The sequence below is a fragment of the Hemicordylus capensis genome, chromosome 4 (genome assembly GCF_027244095.1).
Source record: "Hemicordylus capensis ecotype Gifberg chromosome 4, rHemCap1.1.pri, whole genome shotgun sequence".
In the NCBI taxonomy this organism is placed as follows: Eukaryota; Metazoa; Chordata; class Lepidosauria; order Squamata; family Cordylidae; genus Hemicordylus; species Hemicordylus capensis.
The window spans coordinates 156,548,203-156,567,050 of record NC_069660.1 but is presented as its reverse complement, the minus strand read 5'-3'; the positions used below and the strand labels follow the sequence as shown (position 1 = coordinate 156,567,050).

General features: G+C 46.2%; 1 protein-coding gene across 3 annotated transcripts in view; it reads right to left on the bottom strand.

Moving 5' to 3' along the window:
* The window catches only part of LOC128325126 (ADAMTS-like protein 2), a 54,547-nt gene extending 35,902 nt beyond the window's left edge, over window positions 1–18,645 (bottom strand). For 2 of the 3 annotated variants that reach the window (XR_008307275.1, XM_053250605.1), the window contains exons 1-8: window positions 18,518–18,594; window positions 13,914–13,989; window positions 12,479–12,581; window positions 10,102–10,247; window positions 8,551–8,674; window positions 5,449–5,529; window positions 2,811–2,986; window positions 380–800 (exon numbers count right to left, since the gene is read on the bottom strand). Coding sequence is in view for 2 of the 3 variants with exons in the window: in XM_053250605.1 (XP_053106580.1) it covers window positions 380–800; window positions 2,811–2,986; window positions 5,449–5,529; window positions 8,551–8,674; window positions 10,102–10,247; window positions 12,479–12,581; window positions 13,914–13,989; window positions 18,518–18,549 (1,159 nt within the window). In the remaining variant the exon portion in view is untranslated. Of the gene's footprint in view, window positions 1–379; window positions 801–2,810; window positions 2,987–5,448; window positions 5,530–8,550; window positions 8,675–10,101; window positions 10,248–12,478; window positions 12,582–13,913; window positions 13,990–18,517 lie in introns of all 3 variants that reach the window. The other variant, XM_053250606.1, reaches the window with a different exon arrangement.
* Between the last annotated feature and the right edge of the window lie 203 nt (window positions 18,646–18,848).

Here is an 18,848-nt window from a genome sequence, read left to right as displayed (position 1 = left end):
TTCAAATTTTTAATAAATGTTAAATTCAGCAAAATTATTTCAGTTGCAATGGCTACTTTGCTCCCTCTCAGGTTCTCTAAATATGTGCTTTTTTACCCATCCTCACACCTGTCCTTTTAACAAAACAAAATCCCCCAAATTCCCCTTATGTTTCTCCTTAACAAAACAAAATCCAAGTTTCCAACTTTCACCCCCAAAATCTGAATATCAGGTCAAGTATAAAGCAGGGTATAAATAAAGAAATCTGTACAATGTGAGCACAGGTTTTGCATTTTCCTAGATGCAGCATCTGCAGCAAATGCCCAACTAGCTACATACGGGAGCAAAAGGAACCCAATGCTGCACACACTTGAGAAAACAGACAAGAAAAAATACTGACCCAAATCTGTTTCTCTGCCTGCCGTCTCCTCTCCGTCTTCACTGGCTCTATTTGCATGGTAGACTCGTCGGACTTGGAACCCCAACCTTTCCTCCTCTGTCCTATGTTTCCAGCCCCAGCTCCTGCCTTGAGCAGTAGAATTACTTGGGAAGAAGTTCTGACTATTGAAGGCCACACCTCTATGCTCTTCTCCCTGTGGGAAACGTTCCCCTACATCATCTGGCGCGAGAGAGATCCAAGTGCCATTGAGGTCTTGAGGAATGGATGGAATGCCATCTCGGTGACTGTGGCTGGGCTCCGGTAAGTGAAGGTAGAGAGGCATCTTGATGGCAGGAGGGACTGTCTGAAGGGCTGGCAGCAGTGCCCTTGGCACCGTGTAGTCATATGTTACGTGGGGCACTTTCCCATTAAAGTTATAGTACTGCGTTCAACAAAGAAAAAGAAAACGATGACCTTTTAATTCACTGGAACTATCATTCCTACAGTCTAAGATGCCATTGAGTTGTGATCTGGTTCCTCTCCAAACCCTCTGAGCTCTCATAACAAGCTCCAGCCAGAATTGTCTGCCCAGCAGATCCCAGAGCTTCCAGATCTAGAGTCAGAAAGGGAACCGCCAAAGACCGCTGGGAAGATAGGTTCCGAAACTACCCAGAGCTGCTTGCTCTCCTTGTCCGCATGGAGAACAAGCCGGGCACTGCCGGAGGCCAGTCAATAGCAAGAGAGTGCATAATCCAAGCCAGTGTGCTGTCCTTTTAGATCCCCCTGCAGCCTTGTTTGAGAAGTGGGGCTCTGATAGTCATCAGGCCCTGCTTGGATATAAGGGCTCTGTTGAGCTTTGGACCTTGCCAGATCAATACATAAAAGCCTATTCTAGCCAGCCAGCCAGCCCAACCTTTTCTGCCTGGAACCTTCTTCCACTCTGGATAAATCCCACTGGATTTAAATCCCACTGGATCACTCCTCCCCACCCTTTGCTTAGTGGCCTGCGAGCATATTGAACAATGGCCGATGTACAGCTGGCTGATTATAACAAGATTCATTACAGTGCTGGAACTTACCTGACTAATAAGCTGTCCTAGAGTTACAAGGTTGACACAGGGGAGCATTCAAACATGCAATTTGCCTTGCCTTATACCATCTGCAACACGACAGTCAGTCCAGCAACATCTGCTTGCACATGCTGTCCTGAATCACATACTCCTTGTTAATTCATCTAAAATAATTATGACCACCTGACAGCAGGCAAGAAAGTCTGGTCTGGAAGAAAATAAGGGAAGCCTGCTTGCTGATAAATATGAGAGCTTGAGAGAGATGGTGTTGGGTTCCTAAAACATGGCCATGAGTGGGATTTGATGGCCAGACCCCAGAGGTGGGTATTGATTCCTCGTTGGAAACAGCTGCTTTCCCACACATAAACTTATGCTGGAAATTGTACATAAAACTGATTTGTTTATTATTTATTACATTTCTATCCTGCTCTTCCTCCAAGGAGCCCAGAGCAGTGTACATTGTACAGTGGGGGCAAATTTGAAGACTTGTATACAAGACAGATTATCAGGAAACAGCTCTTAGAGTGCGTATGAGTATGTGTTAGGGATTGACCAGCCTAATGAACTAGCTCCTTGGTACCAGCAGCTCATACATGGAGACTAGAAATTGGTGGTGGGGAGACTTGCCTCTCCCAGGCAGCAGCCAAACTGTCCTCCAAGGCAGCCCAGACTAACTTTTAGCTTGGTGGGACCATAAACTTGTTCAAACAAAGTTGCTGCTAGGCTGTATGGAGGTGAGCTGGCAATCCAGCCCAGCTTCAACAGGCCCATACCTGCCAGCATGTACCTATTTCCCCATTCAGATGAATGGGAACATAAGGACATGTTGGCAGGTATGCAGCCCTCCACAGCCTCCAAACAGGATTATGCAGTGGTACATCAGCATCTGATGCAGTGGTACCTCAGCATTTGACATCAAATATGAAAAGGTGCTGGTACTGGACTTTGTCTTAGGGGCTCAGAGGATCTGAAGGTTGTGGCTGAATCCCAAGAAGTAGAGTGAGGAAACCACTACCCTCCACAGAGGCCTTTCTTTCCCTTGATTCCCCCCCCCCCATTAACTCCTTAGCTACTTGCCTGGTACTCAGAACTTTTATCTTACAGGGCCTCACAGATTTCCTGGGGGGGCGGAAATATCTATCAGCCCAGAACTTTACAATATGTCATATTCAAAGTGTGTAATAACATGTGTGTAATAACCTTCTCATTCAAACTGAAATTTATGAAAAAGGAGCAAGTACTCTTTTTGCAGGGGAGGATTTGGAAGTAAGGGGAATTGATTCAGTCCATTTGAAGCCTGTGTCACTCAGGATCCGGCACCCAGGTCCCTTTGACTGCATATCTGAAGAAAGCAACCAAGTCACAAAGCCGCCCTTACTTACCATGGCATTGAGGGACTGGTTGGTGGGCCCTTGGGCAATAATGTACTCTAGGCCATCAGAGTGAAGGTTGGAAGGCCGGCGGTATTTAAACACGGTGCCGGCCACTCGGAAGTTTTGTGGATTGTCAATAGCAGAATTCCCATTGAAGAAGAAGTGCCCAGATTCATCAGCTAGGGCTACCAAAGAGACAGAGGGTGAGTTAAAGGCAAAGAAACATCTCCCATGCAGACAGTAAGCTAGAAACAGGCAACTGGAACCCTGCTAACTGGGCAAAGAGGCACCTTTTACCATGGTGATTCTCTTTATTTAGCAGGGGGAGAGTAACTGGCCCTATCCACCCCCAGCACAGGACTCCAGTGACTGTTGCTGGTGTGTGTCTTATGTTTCTTTTTATAATGTGAGCCCTTTGGGGACAGGGAGCCATCTTATTTATTTATTATTTCTCTTTGTAAACCGCCCTGAGCCATTTTTGGAAGGGCGGTATAGAAATCGAATTAACAACAACAACAACAACAACAGGAAGCCCAGAAGCTCAGTCCAGCCCAAGGGGCTTCTCAGCTGCTCCCACGTACTTGCTCAACTCAAATTCTGGCCCTAGTTACACATTAGCGATAGCAATAGCACTTACATTTATATACCACTTTATAGCCGGAGCTCTCTAAGCGGTTTACAATGATTTAGCATATTGCCCCCAACAGATGCTAATCCCATTGCTTGGGAATATGCTTCTCCTCAGAAGCACTGCATGGAGCAGAGTAGTCCTGTGACAAACAGAGCAACTTGAGAGCATCTAGAGCAGGGGTGGGCTAAGGGAGCTCTCAGGCTTATCTTAAGTAGCTCTCCAGGTTTGAGGGCCTGCTTATCCCTCCCTTACTTTTCAGCCAATACTGCAAATCTGATTGCCTGGCTGAGTGAGGGCATGGTGGCCCTCACTTCGGATTTTTAATCTCTCTGAGTGAACAGGGTTTCCTTTACTTTCTCTCCCACTGATTTCTCTCCAGCTTCTTCTGCCACAAAACTCTCCTCCTCAGGCAGCAAAACTCTCCTGGAGTTCAGAGGGTTCGATATCAAAATGCCTTATTCCGTCAAGGTAAACTTTTGTACAATCTGGCATTTGTGACTGGCTTAGCCACCCCAAGCTGCTATTTTGTGCTGGTAGCTCCTAAAGCTTTGGTTAAAAAAAAAAAAGCTCCCCAAAGTCTTCTGTCTGCCCACCCCTGATAGAGAGCACTGAGCAAGCCACACCCCCATCCACATTTTGCATTCATGGCACTGCTTCTAAGGGCAGTAACCACTGCAGGGAGGTGAGTGTGGCACTGTGTGTACTCAACACATCAGCAAACATGGGATCAGGCATTCAGCATGTAATTTGGCATATGTAGGTAGGAGGTTACCTGTGACAGCCCATTGGTCCATCTTTCCCAGATGTTGGTACTTGAGATCCTTTTAACTAGAGATGCGCAAGATAGTACTTGGGACTTTCCACATGCATGGCATGTGCTCTTCTTCTACACTATATATTCTGTTAACTTTTTTCTTTTTTCTTTTGGTTAAAACTTTCCACAGACCATGACTCCCTAAACCTGCCACATCTTCGTAAGGGGGAGTTTGTAAGGATTATATGCCTGTCCGCACTGGGTGCTCTACATGCGTCTGCCCTAGATGCATCTCTCTCCACCTGCCTTCAAAAGTCCCACTTAGATATAATCCCAAATCTAAGTCAGAGACCAAATTAATCTACTTCAGCAAAACACACCAAATTAATCCACTTCAGCTGAGAAACTGGTCCATAGAGGCATGTCCTGAAAGAGTTTCATAAAGACACCACTGAGAAGGTGACTGAGAAGGTGGCTGGGGTTTATTCAAAGGTAGTGAATTTGTGGTTTTAAAAAGATCTTGATGAAAAGCTCTGTGATTACAATTAGGGATGTGCACGAAGTGGATTTTGCATTTTGTTTTGAGCTCAAAACAAAACACAGGTCACAGAAACATTTCATCAAAACAGTGGTCGGCCGGTTGTTTTGATGAAAAAAAAACTCAAAACATTTTGAGTGTTTCAGCCAAAGGGAACAATGAGGAAACTCAAAATACCCAATTGTTCCACATGGGTAGCTCCTAGAGGCACCAAAGTGGGTTGGGTTGTAGGTGCTACCTACCACCCAACCCACAAAAGAAATGGGTGATTTTTAACAAATTTTTAATCTTTCCCCCCAAACCTCCATAGGGTCAGAAGCTAGTGCCAGAAAACTAATCAGTCAGGGAAACACAGACCTCCAAAATGGCGCTTGAATCAAAATGATGTTGTTTTGTTCCGAACAGGCCCCAAAGGTTGTTTCAAGCTCAAAACACTTGAAACGGTTCATTTCGAGTCAAAATGTTTTGCACATCCCTAATTACAATGTTTTAATCATCTCTTATGCCTCTGAAACTGGAACCAAGGAACAGTGTTTACTCTTAACAGATCCAGATCCAGAATAAGAGTGTGATCTTGCAAATGCTCCTTAGGGGGTATGCGCACACACTCACACACTGCAATTAAGTTAATTAAGCACTCTCTTCTTCCCATTGTGGGCCAAACGTGCCCCAGGGGAACATTCTTCTCCACTGCCTACCCAGGATATTCTTCTCCATTGCTTACCCAGGATGTTCTCTGTTTTCCTTCGTTCAATAATAAGAATGTCTGTAGCACCAGCAGGGATGTTGGTGATGAACACATATCCTGAAAAACAGGCACCAAAAGGAAAAATCAGAAACCCAAAATTGGATGAAATGACTCTGACATCACTCTGTAAAGCAGTATCTCTGTTTTGGTTGAGTGTGTTTGGGCTCTGTATGCAGTTCTAAGTAACTATATCAAGAGTCCTTTGTGCAAAATGGGATTTAAGTTGTGCTTTCTTAGGTCCTAGGAAATCAGAGTTCCTTTCTGTGCCAACCAGTCTTGTTCAGAGCACAAATTATTTATGGTCTTAGGCTGAAATCACTTCCGCTTTAGCTGCCATTGGTATGCATCATGCAAAAAAGGGGGAAATGTTGCAGGGAAGAAACTCAATTGCTCCCTGAAAATCTGTATGATAAGAGGATCAGACATTCCCCAGGAAAGGTCTTTGAATACATGGCTGCCTTGGGACAACTGGAGAGATGCACCCTGTAGCAGTGAGTTTGGTAGAGGAAGATACCACCACTCAGTGGGAAAGAGCACATGCTTTGCAAGTGAGAGGTCCCAGGTTCCTGGCATCTCCAGGTTAGAGGGCTTGGCTTCCTGCTTCATCTCCCTGGGAACGTGGTTCCCAGTTAACCCCTTCCTTGTGCTTGTGCCAAGTTTCCTGACACTAAGCATGCAGTGGTTGGTTCTAGGGATGTGCATGGAACCGTGGAGGCGCGGTTTGGCACCAGAGGGGGTCTCTCTTTAACCGGGGTGTGTGTGTGTGTGCACTTACCCCTCCCGCTGCTTTCCCCCCACTGCTGCTCCGCTTTTTGGAAACAATTTTGGGGCGGCAGCGTTCCTCCCTGCCGCCCCTGCCCCCGTTGTTAGCAGGAAATACCAGAAGTAACAAGTGTGTGTGTGTGCTAGCCACCATGCGCACTGCATGTTACATGCGCACGTCATGCACGCAACGTGCACACGCAATGTGCAACGTGAGCAGCGGGCGTGTGCGGCGGTGGGCACACACGTGCTTGTTACTTCTGGTATTTCCGGCTAACAACAGGGGCAGGGGCACCAGGGAGGAACGCTGCCGCCCCAAAATCATTTCCAAAAAATGGAGCACTGGCTGGCAAAAAGCAGCAGGAGGTGTAAGTGCAACTCCCTCACCTTAAAGGGAGACCCCTGCCGGCACCGGACCAGGCCACGTTCGAACCAGTTTGGAAGCCTCTATCATGGCCTCCGGACCGGTTCGTGCACATCCCTAGTTGGTTCCCCAGTCCACATATGTAGCTATTTACAATGAGTTTTGCAAAGTGTGTTGGAGACAGGCTGCATCTTTTGCTCCCTCCCTCCCCTGATGCCCTGCTTGTAACATGGGTCTGGATGCAAGGCATACAGAAGAAGGGGATGCCTGCCTTCAGTGGCTTGCCTAGGATAACATTGTCAGCCACAAGAAAAGGCCCCTTCAACAGACTGATGCAACAGGAACCTGAAGCAGCTTAGCTCCTGGCTATTCTGAGCCACATGTGCAGGTAGAATGTGGGATTTCAACATGGACATGGGATAGGACTTCCTAAAAAAGCACTGTCTGATTTTAGTTGTGGGTGGGTGAGATGGAGGTAGCCTTTGTTCCCATTTAAAAGGCAGACACCTTGGGATTTAATGCTGCTTCTCTTTAAACAAAGCAACACAAAAATGTAACTATGCACACATTGTGGCACTCTACCCCCATCTAGTGTTGCAGTGATGTCTGGAAGAACCACAGCCCCGGCTGCTTGTGTTAGACAGTAGCTTTGGTAACTGCATCCCTGTGTGAGTCTGTGCAAAATCTAGCATCCCCTGAAGGACCAGGATTCCTTAGTGTCCTCTCTCTTTAAGTGTTCCTTTTAACAAGTTTCTAGCCCATTCAGAGCAGGGGCTGTGGGGGGGGGGGGGGCGGGGGGCGGTGCTCACACAGTACTGCTTCAGTTCCATGCATCACTTTCTGACTCAAGCTTCTGACCTTCCATGCATGCTCCCCTACCCACATACCCGTCTTCTGTCCTTACCTTACCTACCCCTCTCTTCCCACTGCCTCCTGTTGCTATTTCCCAGTCACATTTCCAAATTTTGGAACACATGTGGGGTGTGCAGACAAAAGTAGGTACATTTACAAAAAAAATCCTTGTGACTTGAATCACTTACTATAAGACAGAATCTAACTTCCCTTGAAAGAATAGGAACTACATTCTTCTTGACTGAGCTGGCTATTAACATTGTCAAACTGTTTCGGAACAGAAATACAAGTTACACACAAACATGTTTAACGAGCCACCAACAACCATTTCTTATAAGAAGCTGCTGCTTCAGGAAGGGCAGATCTGGAGCAGAGAAGTGATGCTTAACCCTCCTCCCCGCCCACCCACTTGCTGGTTTCCCACTGAAGAGCATTCTCCTCCAGCTGTTTCCCCCTGACAGGATTCCAGATGTGTGTTTGCAAAGGTAAGCATACAACCATCAGGAACCCAAGGGTGGAGATGGAGCCATAGCTCAGTGGCACAGCATCTGCTTTGCATGCAGAAGAATTCAGGTTCAAGCTCTGAATCTCCAGGAAGGGCTGGGAAAAACTCCTGCCTGCAACCTTGGAGAAACCACTGCCAGTGTAGGCCATACTGTGCTAGATGGACCAATGGTTTGACTTGGTATAAAGCAGCTCCCTATGTTCCTATGTACAGTAAGCAGCTTGCAGTACAAAAGCACCAAGTAGTCAAGCAGTGAAGCACCTCACTTAATCCCTTTTCTCTGCTCCAAATCGCTCCCTCCTAAGGCGGCGCTTTCCTACCAGAAGCAGTTGCTGGAATTTTGTTGCACGTTTGCATATACTGTCACATGGAGTGAAAGGGCTTAGACCACACGATTCAGTCCCACAACTCCTTGCACAGATTAGCATCCAGACATTCATTATATTAATACTTCAAGCCATCCTGCACGCTCAGCCTTGGGGGTGATTTTGATGTAAGGTTTGGGAGAACGCTCAAGAAGCCTTTTTTGTCATGTCCCTGGTTAGAAGAACGCGTGTAGAAGAAAATAGCTGAAGTAGCTGTTAGCAAAGTGTACCTAACTGTGAGATCCCCTTTCGGAAACTGCCCGAGACCCGGTAGCAAGTGCTCCCATCTCCTCCGCACACCCGGCACCGGTCCATCACCTGGGAAGAATAGAGGCTGCCATCACACCCTATTGGCTGGGAGAGAAAGAGGAGGCAGGCTTAGAGTTTAAAACCTTCCCTTTGAGCCTAATCAACACTGAGCTTACTTGTACCCCAGTTATAAACCCCTCTCTTCTGTGAAGGCTTGAAGCCTCCTTCCCAGCTGAAACTAAACCCAAATATGTAGAACTGCTTTGTGTGCATCCATCCGTTGTGACCCTTGCCTCTCCTCCCCTTCTCCTCTACCTACTGCTACCCCTTATGTCAGCCCCCCTGCACAACAAAAGGCCTGGGGGCCTGATCCAGCCTGTCGGGACAATTTTAATGGCCAGGTAGCCAGCAACAGCAGGAGCCCCAAAATTTGGCATTTGTGTGGAGCTGGAACAGTCCGTTGCCCACTGACTGAGCAAGGACAAGCCTTATTTTCTGGCCACTATCCTTGGTTAAAATTGTGGGGCCCCGGGGGTGGGGAAGGACCTAACTCTAACTAGTAATTGCTTTAATATTTATCTTTATAATTAACTTTACAGCAATAATCAGTGCACTGAAAATTGACTTTGCGCCCCCCCCTCCCCAACCCATACATCACCATGGTTGTTTCTGGCCCCCTGGGACGTTTGAGTTGTACACCCCTGCCTTATGTCTACATTTAAATTGCAGGCATTTTGTTTATGTTGCTCTGTAAAGTGCTTGATGGTGCTTTAGAAATAATAAACACCCCAGCTTCTATCCCTGCCACACCTCCACCCACGGCTCCTTATCCTTCCCCCTCTCTTTGGAGATGGTTGTACAGTGCACCTTCCCTACAAGGAAAAGTGTTTGGGTCTCTTCAGAAAAAAATAATACCTTTATTTCTGAATAAACATCCACAGGTTTTGCGGCACAAGTCATTCTTTTGTCCCACTGTGCTCAATAAGGCTTCCTCCCGGGAAGGTGTGCATAGGATTCAGAGCACAACAAAGGCTTACAGAAGTATGCATGGTATGGTACCCTTATACTAGAGCTCGGGGTCACCCAATGAAACTGCTTGAAAGGACACTCAATTTACGCAACTATGAAAGGACTTATTTATGTGGCTTTCGCAGGGGATTAAAAACACATTCATGGAGGAAAGGTCTATCAATAGCTACCACTTACAAGAGCTCGATGGAACATCCATGTTCAGAGACTGTGTACCTCTGGATACCAGTTGTGGTGCGTGGGACAGTACAGGAGGGCTGTTGCCTTCATGTACTGCTTGTGGGCTTCCTAAAAGCACCTGGCTGAACACTGTGGGAAACAGGCCAAGAAAGACCTTTGGTCTGCTCTAGAAGGGTAGTTCTTATGGTCTTAACTGTGTTTCAGTACTAGCTGGTAGCTTTACTGAGTCAAGGAATCTACACACCCCAGTCCTAAGTAGCATCCTAGTTCCAAAGGCAAAACTCCTATTGGTCACAAATGAGCCCTTCCTCCCAGGGTTTTACCTCACACTTCCCATTAATGCAGACCCCTTGGTAGGTCCTGTCCTTGCATGTTGTGCCATCCTGGGCTCGTGCCATCAGCTGTCTCTCTCCACTCCTGGTGGTGCACTGGAGATCACATGGCTTGTTGGAGATGCTGGTATAATCATCTACAGCAAAACACAGGAAAAATGGGAAGTGGGGAGGGCATGAGGTTTTCAGGGCAAAAATGGGGTGAGACAGAAGCTCCTGTTCTCTAGAAATAAAAGGATTGATGCAGACTCTACTGGAGCTGTGGGCAAGCTGATGCTGAAGTTTATAAAATGATTTAGATCCCTGGCATTGTGTTGACAGATTGCAAGTGGCACAGGCCAGGCCTGCAGCACAGACCTAAATTGGTATACAGGAAGTCCCCCAACTTACAAACAGGCCGTGTTCCAAAAGTTTGATTGTAAGTCAGTGTCCATAACTCGGAATGCATATAGTTCCCAAGAATGATTACTTGTTTGTATGTGCAGTTGGCATTTAAGTTGGGGAGTTTCTTAATTCAATATGTTGCATTATGGAGCCTTGTTTATAAGTCGGAGCCTTGTTTGTAATCGGGAGTTTGTAAGTTGAGGAGGGCCTGTAACTGTAACTCCCTTATGCTAGGATACTCTGGCAACTGCAGTTCTGTGAGAGGTGCTAGGAACCTCCAACAGGAAATTCTTGGGGCCCTTGCTACATTAAAATCCCCATAAAATCAGTATGTTTGGAATAACCCCTTATTGGGTTCCTTTAATTTCTGCAACCTCCTTCTCACCCAAATCAGCAAAATGGCTCGCTGCGAATGAAGCATGGGACCTGGCAATGGCTAGGACAGTGGGAGTCAAGTCAAGGGAATCCTAACTCACTAGTCACTGGATGCCTAACAAGAGCTGCTCAAACTGTTTGGTGGATGGGCTAGTCCCAACCTCTGGATTCCATCACTATTGATCATAATGAAGAGACTATAGCAAGAGAACCTTCCAAGAGTGTGCAGCTCTGATGGTGAACTCACCATCAGGAGATATTTGCACAGGGACCGGCCCAGCTGCACTGTGCTATGACAAAAACAAGGGCTCTACATGAAGCAGCTAATAAATGCAAAAGAAGCCAAGATCCAAAGCGATCAAGAGGTCCAAAGATCCAAAGCCCCTTAGTCACACTCCTCACGCTGCATCAGAAGCCACTGCCAAAGTTCCCCTGAAGTTCAGAGGTGGTTAGGATTGCCAACTTTTCAAGTAGCCTCTGTAACAATGCCTTTTACACTGGCTGGGTAGTATGCAGGACTTAGCAGGTGAATGGCCAGGCTCAAACTATCATACTTTGGACACATTATGCGAAGACCCAGCTCCCTTGAGAAGTACATAATGCTTGGGAAAGTTGAAGGAACTAGAAGAATAGGATGACCAGCAGCAAGGTGGACGGACTTGATGACGACAGCAATGAATGCACCACTGAGAGACCTTAAAGGCCAAGTTGAAGACAGATCATCCTGGAGAGAATCTATCTATGTGGTCGCTAAGAGTCGACACCGACTTGACAGCACTTAATCAATCAATCAATCAATCAGCAGGTGAAGCTCTTTACAGCATGGAGATAAATGTCACCTCTTGCTAATGGCTGCAGATCAGGCTAATGTTCAATGCAGGGTTGAGAACTGACCAGAAAACTCCTGTACACATATGAACGGGCTGTAGTTTGTGAAAGCTCATGACACAAAACATCTGATTATCTTTAACGTGTCAGAGTATGAGTGTTTAGCTACAACAATGAGCCAAACTATACATTACACCACCTGCATTTTTAAAAGGTGTGCTTAGCACCAGGAATGCCTCTTTTTAAAATAAACAGCAGTTGCAGGGATAGGAAATCCAGACTGGTACCATGGCATGTGCGGAAGGGGGTTAACACTTGCACCCAGGGCTGTAGCTATAATTGACCAAATGGGTTCAAAGAACCTGGGCCCCCAAGCTCCAGAGGGCCCCTCAGCCCCACCCCTCCCTATTTTCTTCATTATCTCCCTCACTCCAAGGGGCCACAGGAGAGAGGGGCAAACACGGGCCCCCTCTCCCCAGCTATGCCCCTGCTTGCATCCCGGCATCATTTTACCATCAAAAATACCCCCTTGGGGGCATATAGCAGGTTTAGAAAGTCATTTTGGGTGCTGTCCTGAGTTATCTGGGCCTCATGGCTACCTATGTTTTTTAAAGAGGCATTTTTGTGATAAGCATGCCTCTTAATAACATAATTAGCATAACATATAGCTTGGCCCTAATAAAGCTAGTCATGGATCAGTTTCCACAAAGTACTGTAAGCACTTCCCCCCCTTCCCCCCTTGATCTAGAGCTCTTACTGAGTAATTTTAGCAAAGGCAAACCTGGATAAAGAGGCATCCAGTGATAATAATGCTTCCCGAAGGCCTTGGCGTTGAAACTGGCACACTGATGCTGTTTGAAGCTGGCTGCATTGGCAGGGCAAAGCTGGAGAGAAAAGAAACCTGAGCTTATCACCTGTTCCTCCTTCCTCTCTGCACAGCAGGCACAGAACCTAAAATTGCTCCCACAATATTTGCAAAGGGTCCGAATTTAGGAGTTCAAATACGTAGCAATTTTTAGATTCTTAAATAAAATGTAAACATTGAGATGTTTGGTATCTGAAGTGCTTTGTCCTCTTGTTTAACAATTTGTAATTCATTTCTAACTAGGGTACAGGGCAATCCTAAGCAGCTTTACAGTAAAGGATTGCAGTCTTAGTTTGCTTTGCTTGTGTTTGCACTAAAGCGGTTCAGCAACTTGGAAAACTGGATCTTTATCTTTAATGTTAGCCAGCGTGGTGTAGTGGTTAGAGTGCTGGACTAGGACTGGGGAGACCCGGGTTCATATCCCCATTCAGCCATGATACTTGCTGGCTGACTCTAGGCCAGTCACCTCTCTCTCAGCCTAACCTACTTCACAGGGTTGTTGTGAGGAGAAACTCAAGTATGTAGTACACCACTCTGGGCTCCTTGGAGGAAGAGCGGGATATAAAAAATGATTTTTTAAAAAAATGTTAACAACACAATATGCAATCTCTGCAGCCACTGTCCCTCCTGTTTGTTCCTTCTATGGAGGGCCGTCAGCTATGACTGAAGCCATTTCTAGAGACTCTCCCACAAGGCACACTTGGTGGATAAGGAAATGGGACTACAGCTGGAGGTAACAAGAGAGATGGCAAGGAGAACATACAAATGCCTGCTAAAGTATTATTATTAAAAATATTTATATGCCACTTTTCAACAACCCCATTTCACAGATCCTTGCCCTTACCTGTATGCACAGAGCTAAACACAATGAACTCTGTACGTCTCCCCCCACTAAACAGATGGGTTGGTGCCTGTCTGTGGAGCAGGCCCAATACATGCAGTAGCACAAGGCAGTTTAGAAGGGGTAGGCGCTGAGTTCAAACAGTGCTGAGAAATGCTGAGCTAGCCTATATTTCTCTGCACTGATGAAGGAATATGAGAATACGTTACTTTACCCAAGTCTTTCTGTTTAGAAGGAGCACTATCCACTGTTCTTTTCCCACCACCCTAGAATGCTGGGAAGTACTACTGATTGGTCTTCCACCAGTAAACTGTAAGTTGGGACAAGCAACTTTTTCTAGGTTGCAACCTGGCAAAACTACAAGTTGTCAAGCACCATATATGTTCATGCCACTATACAGAGGACAATAATAATAAACCAACTGTCCACTGAGCTCAGCTGTATGTCATGCTCACATGGAAACCAAGTCATGCTTCAAGGCCGAATTAAGTATCTGTGAGCCAATCTTACCTGCTGCTGGCACAGGTGGTAGTGCTTGGACTGGCCAAGGCACATGGTGCTATTTGACCCCTGGGACACTTGTAGCCTACAAAGAGAAGAGAAGCTTGCTTATGGAAGGAATGGCAGCTTGGTTTCTGCTTCAGAGCCTGAGGATCCCCAAAGCACCCTCTCCATGGAGACTATGGAAGTCCTTGGCCCACCCTTGAGAACTTTTGCTGCTCTTTAACTCTGTTTCCCAGTGCTATCTATCATGCAGGAGTATAACAAAATAAAGGAAAGGAGAAGGATTTCTTTCCAAAAAAGGATGAGCGCTAGGAATGTCTTTTACCTCGTGGCTTAATCTTGTTGGCAATGCAGCTCGTGCATGGCATTGACGCTTCGCACCAGCAACCCTATTGACCACTAGGTGCATTTGGGGTAGAGACAGTCAGTAAGGGCATCCCCTCTCTGACGATGTTTCTCTACTCTACTTCCCCTTTGTTAGACTGATAGTCTCAGGTTTCATTCTCTCTCTTGGAGAGAGAGAGACTTCCTTCTCCCTTTCCCCTCTTCCTGTATGTAGCTAGCAATGAGGCATGATAGGTCTTATCTATCTCCCTGATGGATTTCCTAAATAAACTACTTTATTTGGAACTTTAACTCCATGTCTCCAGACAATATTAATTAGCAGTGCTCCTTTACCTGTGTACTTCCACTGTAGCGGGGGCAGATAAAGAAATCTCCCCTCCTGAGTTCTCTAACAAATCTGAGCCAGAACTCATCAGGCCTCAACCCTGAAAGCTGCTTTCAATCCAAGTATCTGTTCTAGAACATATGCAAGAAAACTAGAGTGTGTGCAGACTGCCCTTTCCTCAGTATTATTCAGTGCTGTAACCCCAACCAACACGTGTGTGCATGTGCACACACAGGATTAAGGATAACCCAGTGCTTCCAAGGCAAAGGGTATAGAAACATAGGAAGCTGCCATATACTGAGTCAGATCATTGGTCTATCTAGCTCAGCATTGTCTTCACAGACTGGCAGCAGCTTCTCCAAGGTTGCAGGCAGGAGTCTCTCTCAGCCCTATCTTGGAGATGCCAGGGAGGGAACTGAAATCTTCTGCTCTTCCCAGAGTGGCTCCATCCCCTGAGGGGCATATCTTATAATGCTCACATGTAGTCTCCCATTCATATGCAACCAGGGTGGACCCTGCTTCGCTAAGGGGACAAGTCATACTTGCTACCACAAGACCAGCTCTCCTAGACCAACATCTAGCAGGCACGAGTGCTAGCAAGACTCATTTCAAAAATTGTCCTGCCTGACCCCACTAAACCCGGAATAAATACATATTTGCATTTCTTTCATCTTTACATTTATATACTGCTTTGCATCTGAGGCCCCAAGATAGTTTCCAATTATAACAAATATAAAAAGTGTTAATATGCCCACCCGTCAGGTTTCTGGTGTTATATCTGCTGCTGTTCTTGAACATTCTATGATGGCCATATAGGAGACACAACACCCACCCTCTGGAAGTGTTTTTGGGTTTTTTTTAATCAGATAGGGCCAGGGTCTTTCCCAGATGGCGGGCTGAATCACAGGATTACACAACTAATCATTAGTCATATAGAAGCCGCAGCCCAAAGCCAAAATAATAACAATTCTGCGAGCATTATTTAAGGTGCTTTGATGCGGTGCCCCTCCGTTCTCTTGGAATGTTTTCTGTGGACTGTTCATACCACTTGCTCCCAGGTCTTTCTCAGGCCCCTTCTGGCCAATGGTTTTCTAGAGTAAGCAGGATGCTGCACCTCCTCCCCACCCCCTACCATGCATGTGTGGTGTGCACTTCTAAAAACTTACATTTTAATGAACTAAAAACATTTATTTTTCTAAAAATAATAATTTAAAACTTGTTTTTAGGGGGTCTTCTGCAGGACCGCCAATTTGCAACACCAATGCCAACATAGAACACACACACACACCACTTTACGTAAATCCTGCGTTAAAAACGGCACTCTTCTCCTAGGTCTTTTGACTCTGCATTGGTGTCAATGGATCCTTTTTTATTTCACTTTTATATATTTTAATTTTTTTGTTTTGTTTTGACTTCTGCAAAGTCAAAACTGCTCTAGCTGTCTGCAAAGCCATCTGGGAATGGCCCAAGTAACACCAGAAGTTTTGGTCCTGAGGGGCGGGGCCTGTTCTCATCCTGATAAGCTAGGCAATCTGCAGTCCCTGGTTCTTCCTGGTAACAGGGATAGCTTATGAAGGCTCTGGGGAAACGATGGAAAATGTCCATTCCCCAGAACTCAGGTGCTACAACTCAGGGGTGTGTGTGTGTGTGTGTGTGTGTGTGTGTGTGTGTGTGTGTGTGTGAGAGAGAGAGAGAGAGAGAGAGAGAGAGAGAGAGAGATCTAAAGTGAGGAGAGCTACCTAGCTTAGCTCTGAAGGATAGGTTAGCAGACAATGGATTGACTGCGGGAAGGGAGAAGTCTCCGTCAAAACCTTGCCTTGTATGACTTCTTAAAGATTTTATGTGGCAAGGACTTGGTAGCACTTTAATGAGCAAAACTATCCCTAGCTAATACACTTTTTACATTTTGGCTACCGTATGTTTGAAGATGAAGTGACCAGAGAACTGCAAGCCACAGTTTTGTTTTGCTTTAGAGAGAGAGAGAGAGAGAGAGAGAGAGGGAGAGAGAGAGGGAGAGAGAGAGAGAGAGAGAGAGAGAGAGAGAGAGAGAGACTGGCATGCCTTATTAATGATGCAGCTTGTTTCAAAGTAAGTTTGAGAATCGCTGCCATCTCCAGACGGAAGGCACCTCAGTATATCCGGACCCTAATTATGCAGCTAGTCAGCCCACATAAAAGAAGAGATCCCCCCTCCTTTTGACGGAAGGAAAGTGGAAAGGAAGGGGGGCCCTTGTTCAGGCTTCCTCTGCTCAGAAGTGCGTTCATGCAGAATAGAAAGGAGCAGGGGCGGGTGGTGGGGGGCGGCGGGGAGGATAAGCGTAGCATAGTGAGCTCTTGGATGCCAGCTCTCATTAGCATCGTGGGATCTGGAGTAGCAGGTTAAAAGAGGTGCCTCTCCAGGAGTCTCATTCAACTCTTTGAGTGGAGGTAGGGGCTTCTGCATAGCCCTTGCCTCCAACTGGATGGAAATTTGAGTGAGCGGGCTGAGGATGAGAGAGCTGCTGGAATGCATGAGAATGAAATCTATCATCATCATCATACACACACACACACACACAGTTCAATCAGGAAAGCTGCTGAGGATGTTAGCTGCTGCGCCTCCGGAGGATGAATAGAGAAGCCAGTGGGGACCATGGGAATACAATGGCAGAAGAAGAGGAAGGGGTGCAAATTAAGGATGAAGAAGGAATTACAGAAGATGTGCCAGATAGAAACTTGCAGCACAATCCTAAGCATGTCTAGTATATGTGCTGCCAAAGCGAGCACCCTATGCATGTCTACTCAGAAGCAAATCCCTTTAAATTCAATGGGACTTAATCTCTAACAAATATGTTTAGGATTGCAGCCTCAGAATCTCTGCCACCTGCCATATCTGTCTTCCTTTTACCCCTGATTCCACTGTAGTGGTGATATCTGTTTCAACTCTTTGTCTAGCATTCATGGGCATAATATATTCAATTTTATCTTCTCTTGTTGTTGTTGTTGTCTCCTTTCCTCCTCTTACTGCAGAGCTCAAAGCAGGAGAAGCAAAGTGAGTTCTGGGCTCTGTTTTGGCTGGCTGAGCAGACTTATAAAATATCCATTCACCTGAGAGAAACAGAAAGCTTTTGCAGATGACTAGGCAGCTAAGCTGAACAAAAAAAGTTGGTCCTTTTTTCTTATTTTGGGCCCAGATTACTATTTCAGGCATGTGTGAGCAAGTACCAAATGACACCATCTGAAATCTACCTGTAAAACAGTGCCTCCTATCCCGAAATCCCTCAGGGGATTCAGAAGGATACCATGGTCGATGGTATCAAAAGTTGCTGAGAGATCCAAAAGAACCAGCAGAGTCACTCTCCCTCTATCAATACCCTGGTGAAGGTCATCTATCAGGCTGACCAAGGCCGTCTCAACCTCACAGCCCACCCTAAAGCCAGTTTGAAATGGTCTAGATCAGGGGTTCTCAATGTTGGGTCCCCAGATGTTGTTGAACTTCAACTCCCATAATCCCCAACCAAAGGCCACTGGGGCTGGGGATTATGGGAGCTGAAGTCCAATAACATCTGAGGACCCAACGTTGAGAACCCATGGTCTAGATAATCAGTTTCCTCCAAGACCATTTGAAGCTGGTCAGCCACCACCCTCTCAATCATCTTGCCCAACCATGAGAGGTTGGAGACTGGATAATATTCCATCACTAGGGGATCCAGAGCGGGCTTCTTAAGAAGAGGTCTAACCACTGCCTCTTCTCCTGCACTCCTTCATTGAGGTATTAATGATATCAACTAGGCTAGCTCCAACAATCTCCATGCACAGTGGACTGCTTATCTTATTTAAGATGCCCCCACCTTATTTTTAGATAATGGCTCCAACCCAGTTGAAGGACACTCAGCTAGCATAGTTTTCATTGACTATCAGCCATCAAAAGTCATGTCAAGTAGTCCTGCTGACTTACTTACCGTTGCCGTAAGCAGTGCCTCTCCCGTGACATCACACCCCCTCCACAGGTGCGGGAGCATGTGGACCAGGAACTCCATTCCCCCCACCATTTGGTGACCTCTTCATTCCAGGTACCAGCTCCTTCTGCTACCTCACTACTGTCCTGACAGAAACAGGGAATGGTTAGCTTGAGAACTTCAGACCCACCACAGTTGCTTTCTCTTACTATCGACCCCTACAGCTTTTCATTTACCCATATTTTTGTACTACCACAACATTTCTTAAACATCAACCAAACAGGGACACTCTTTTTCTTATCTGGCCCAGACTGAAAAATGCAACTTGAGCAAG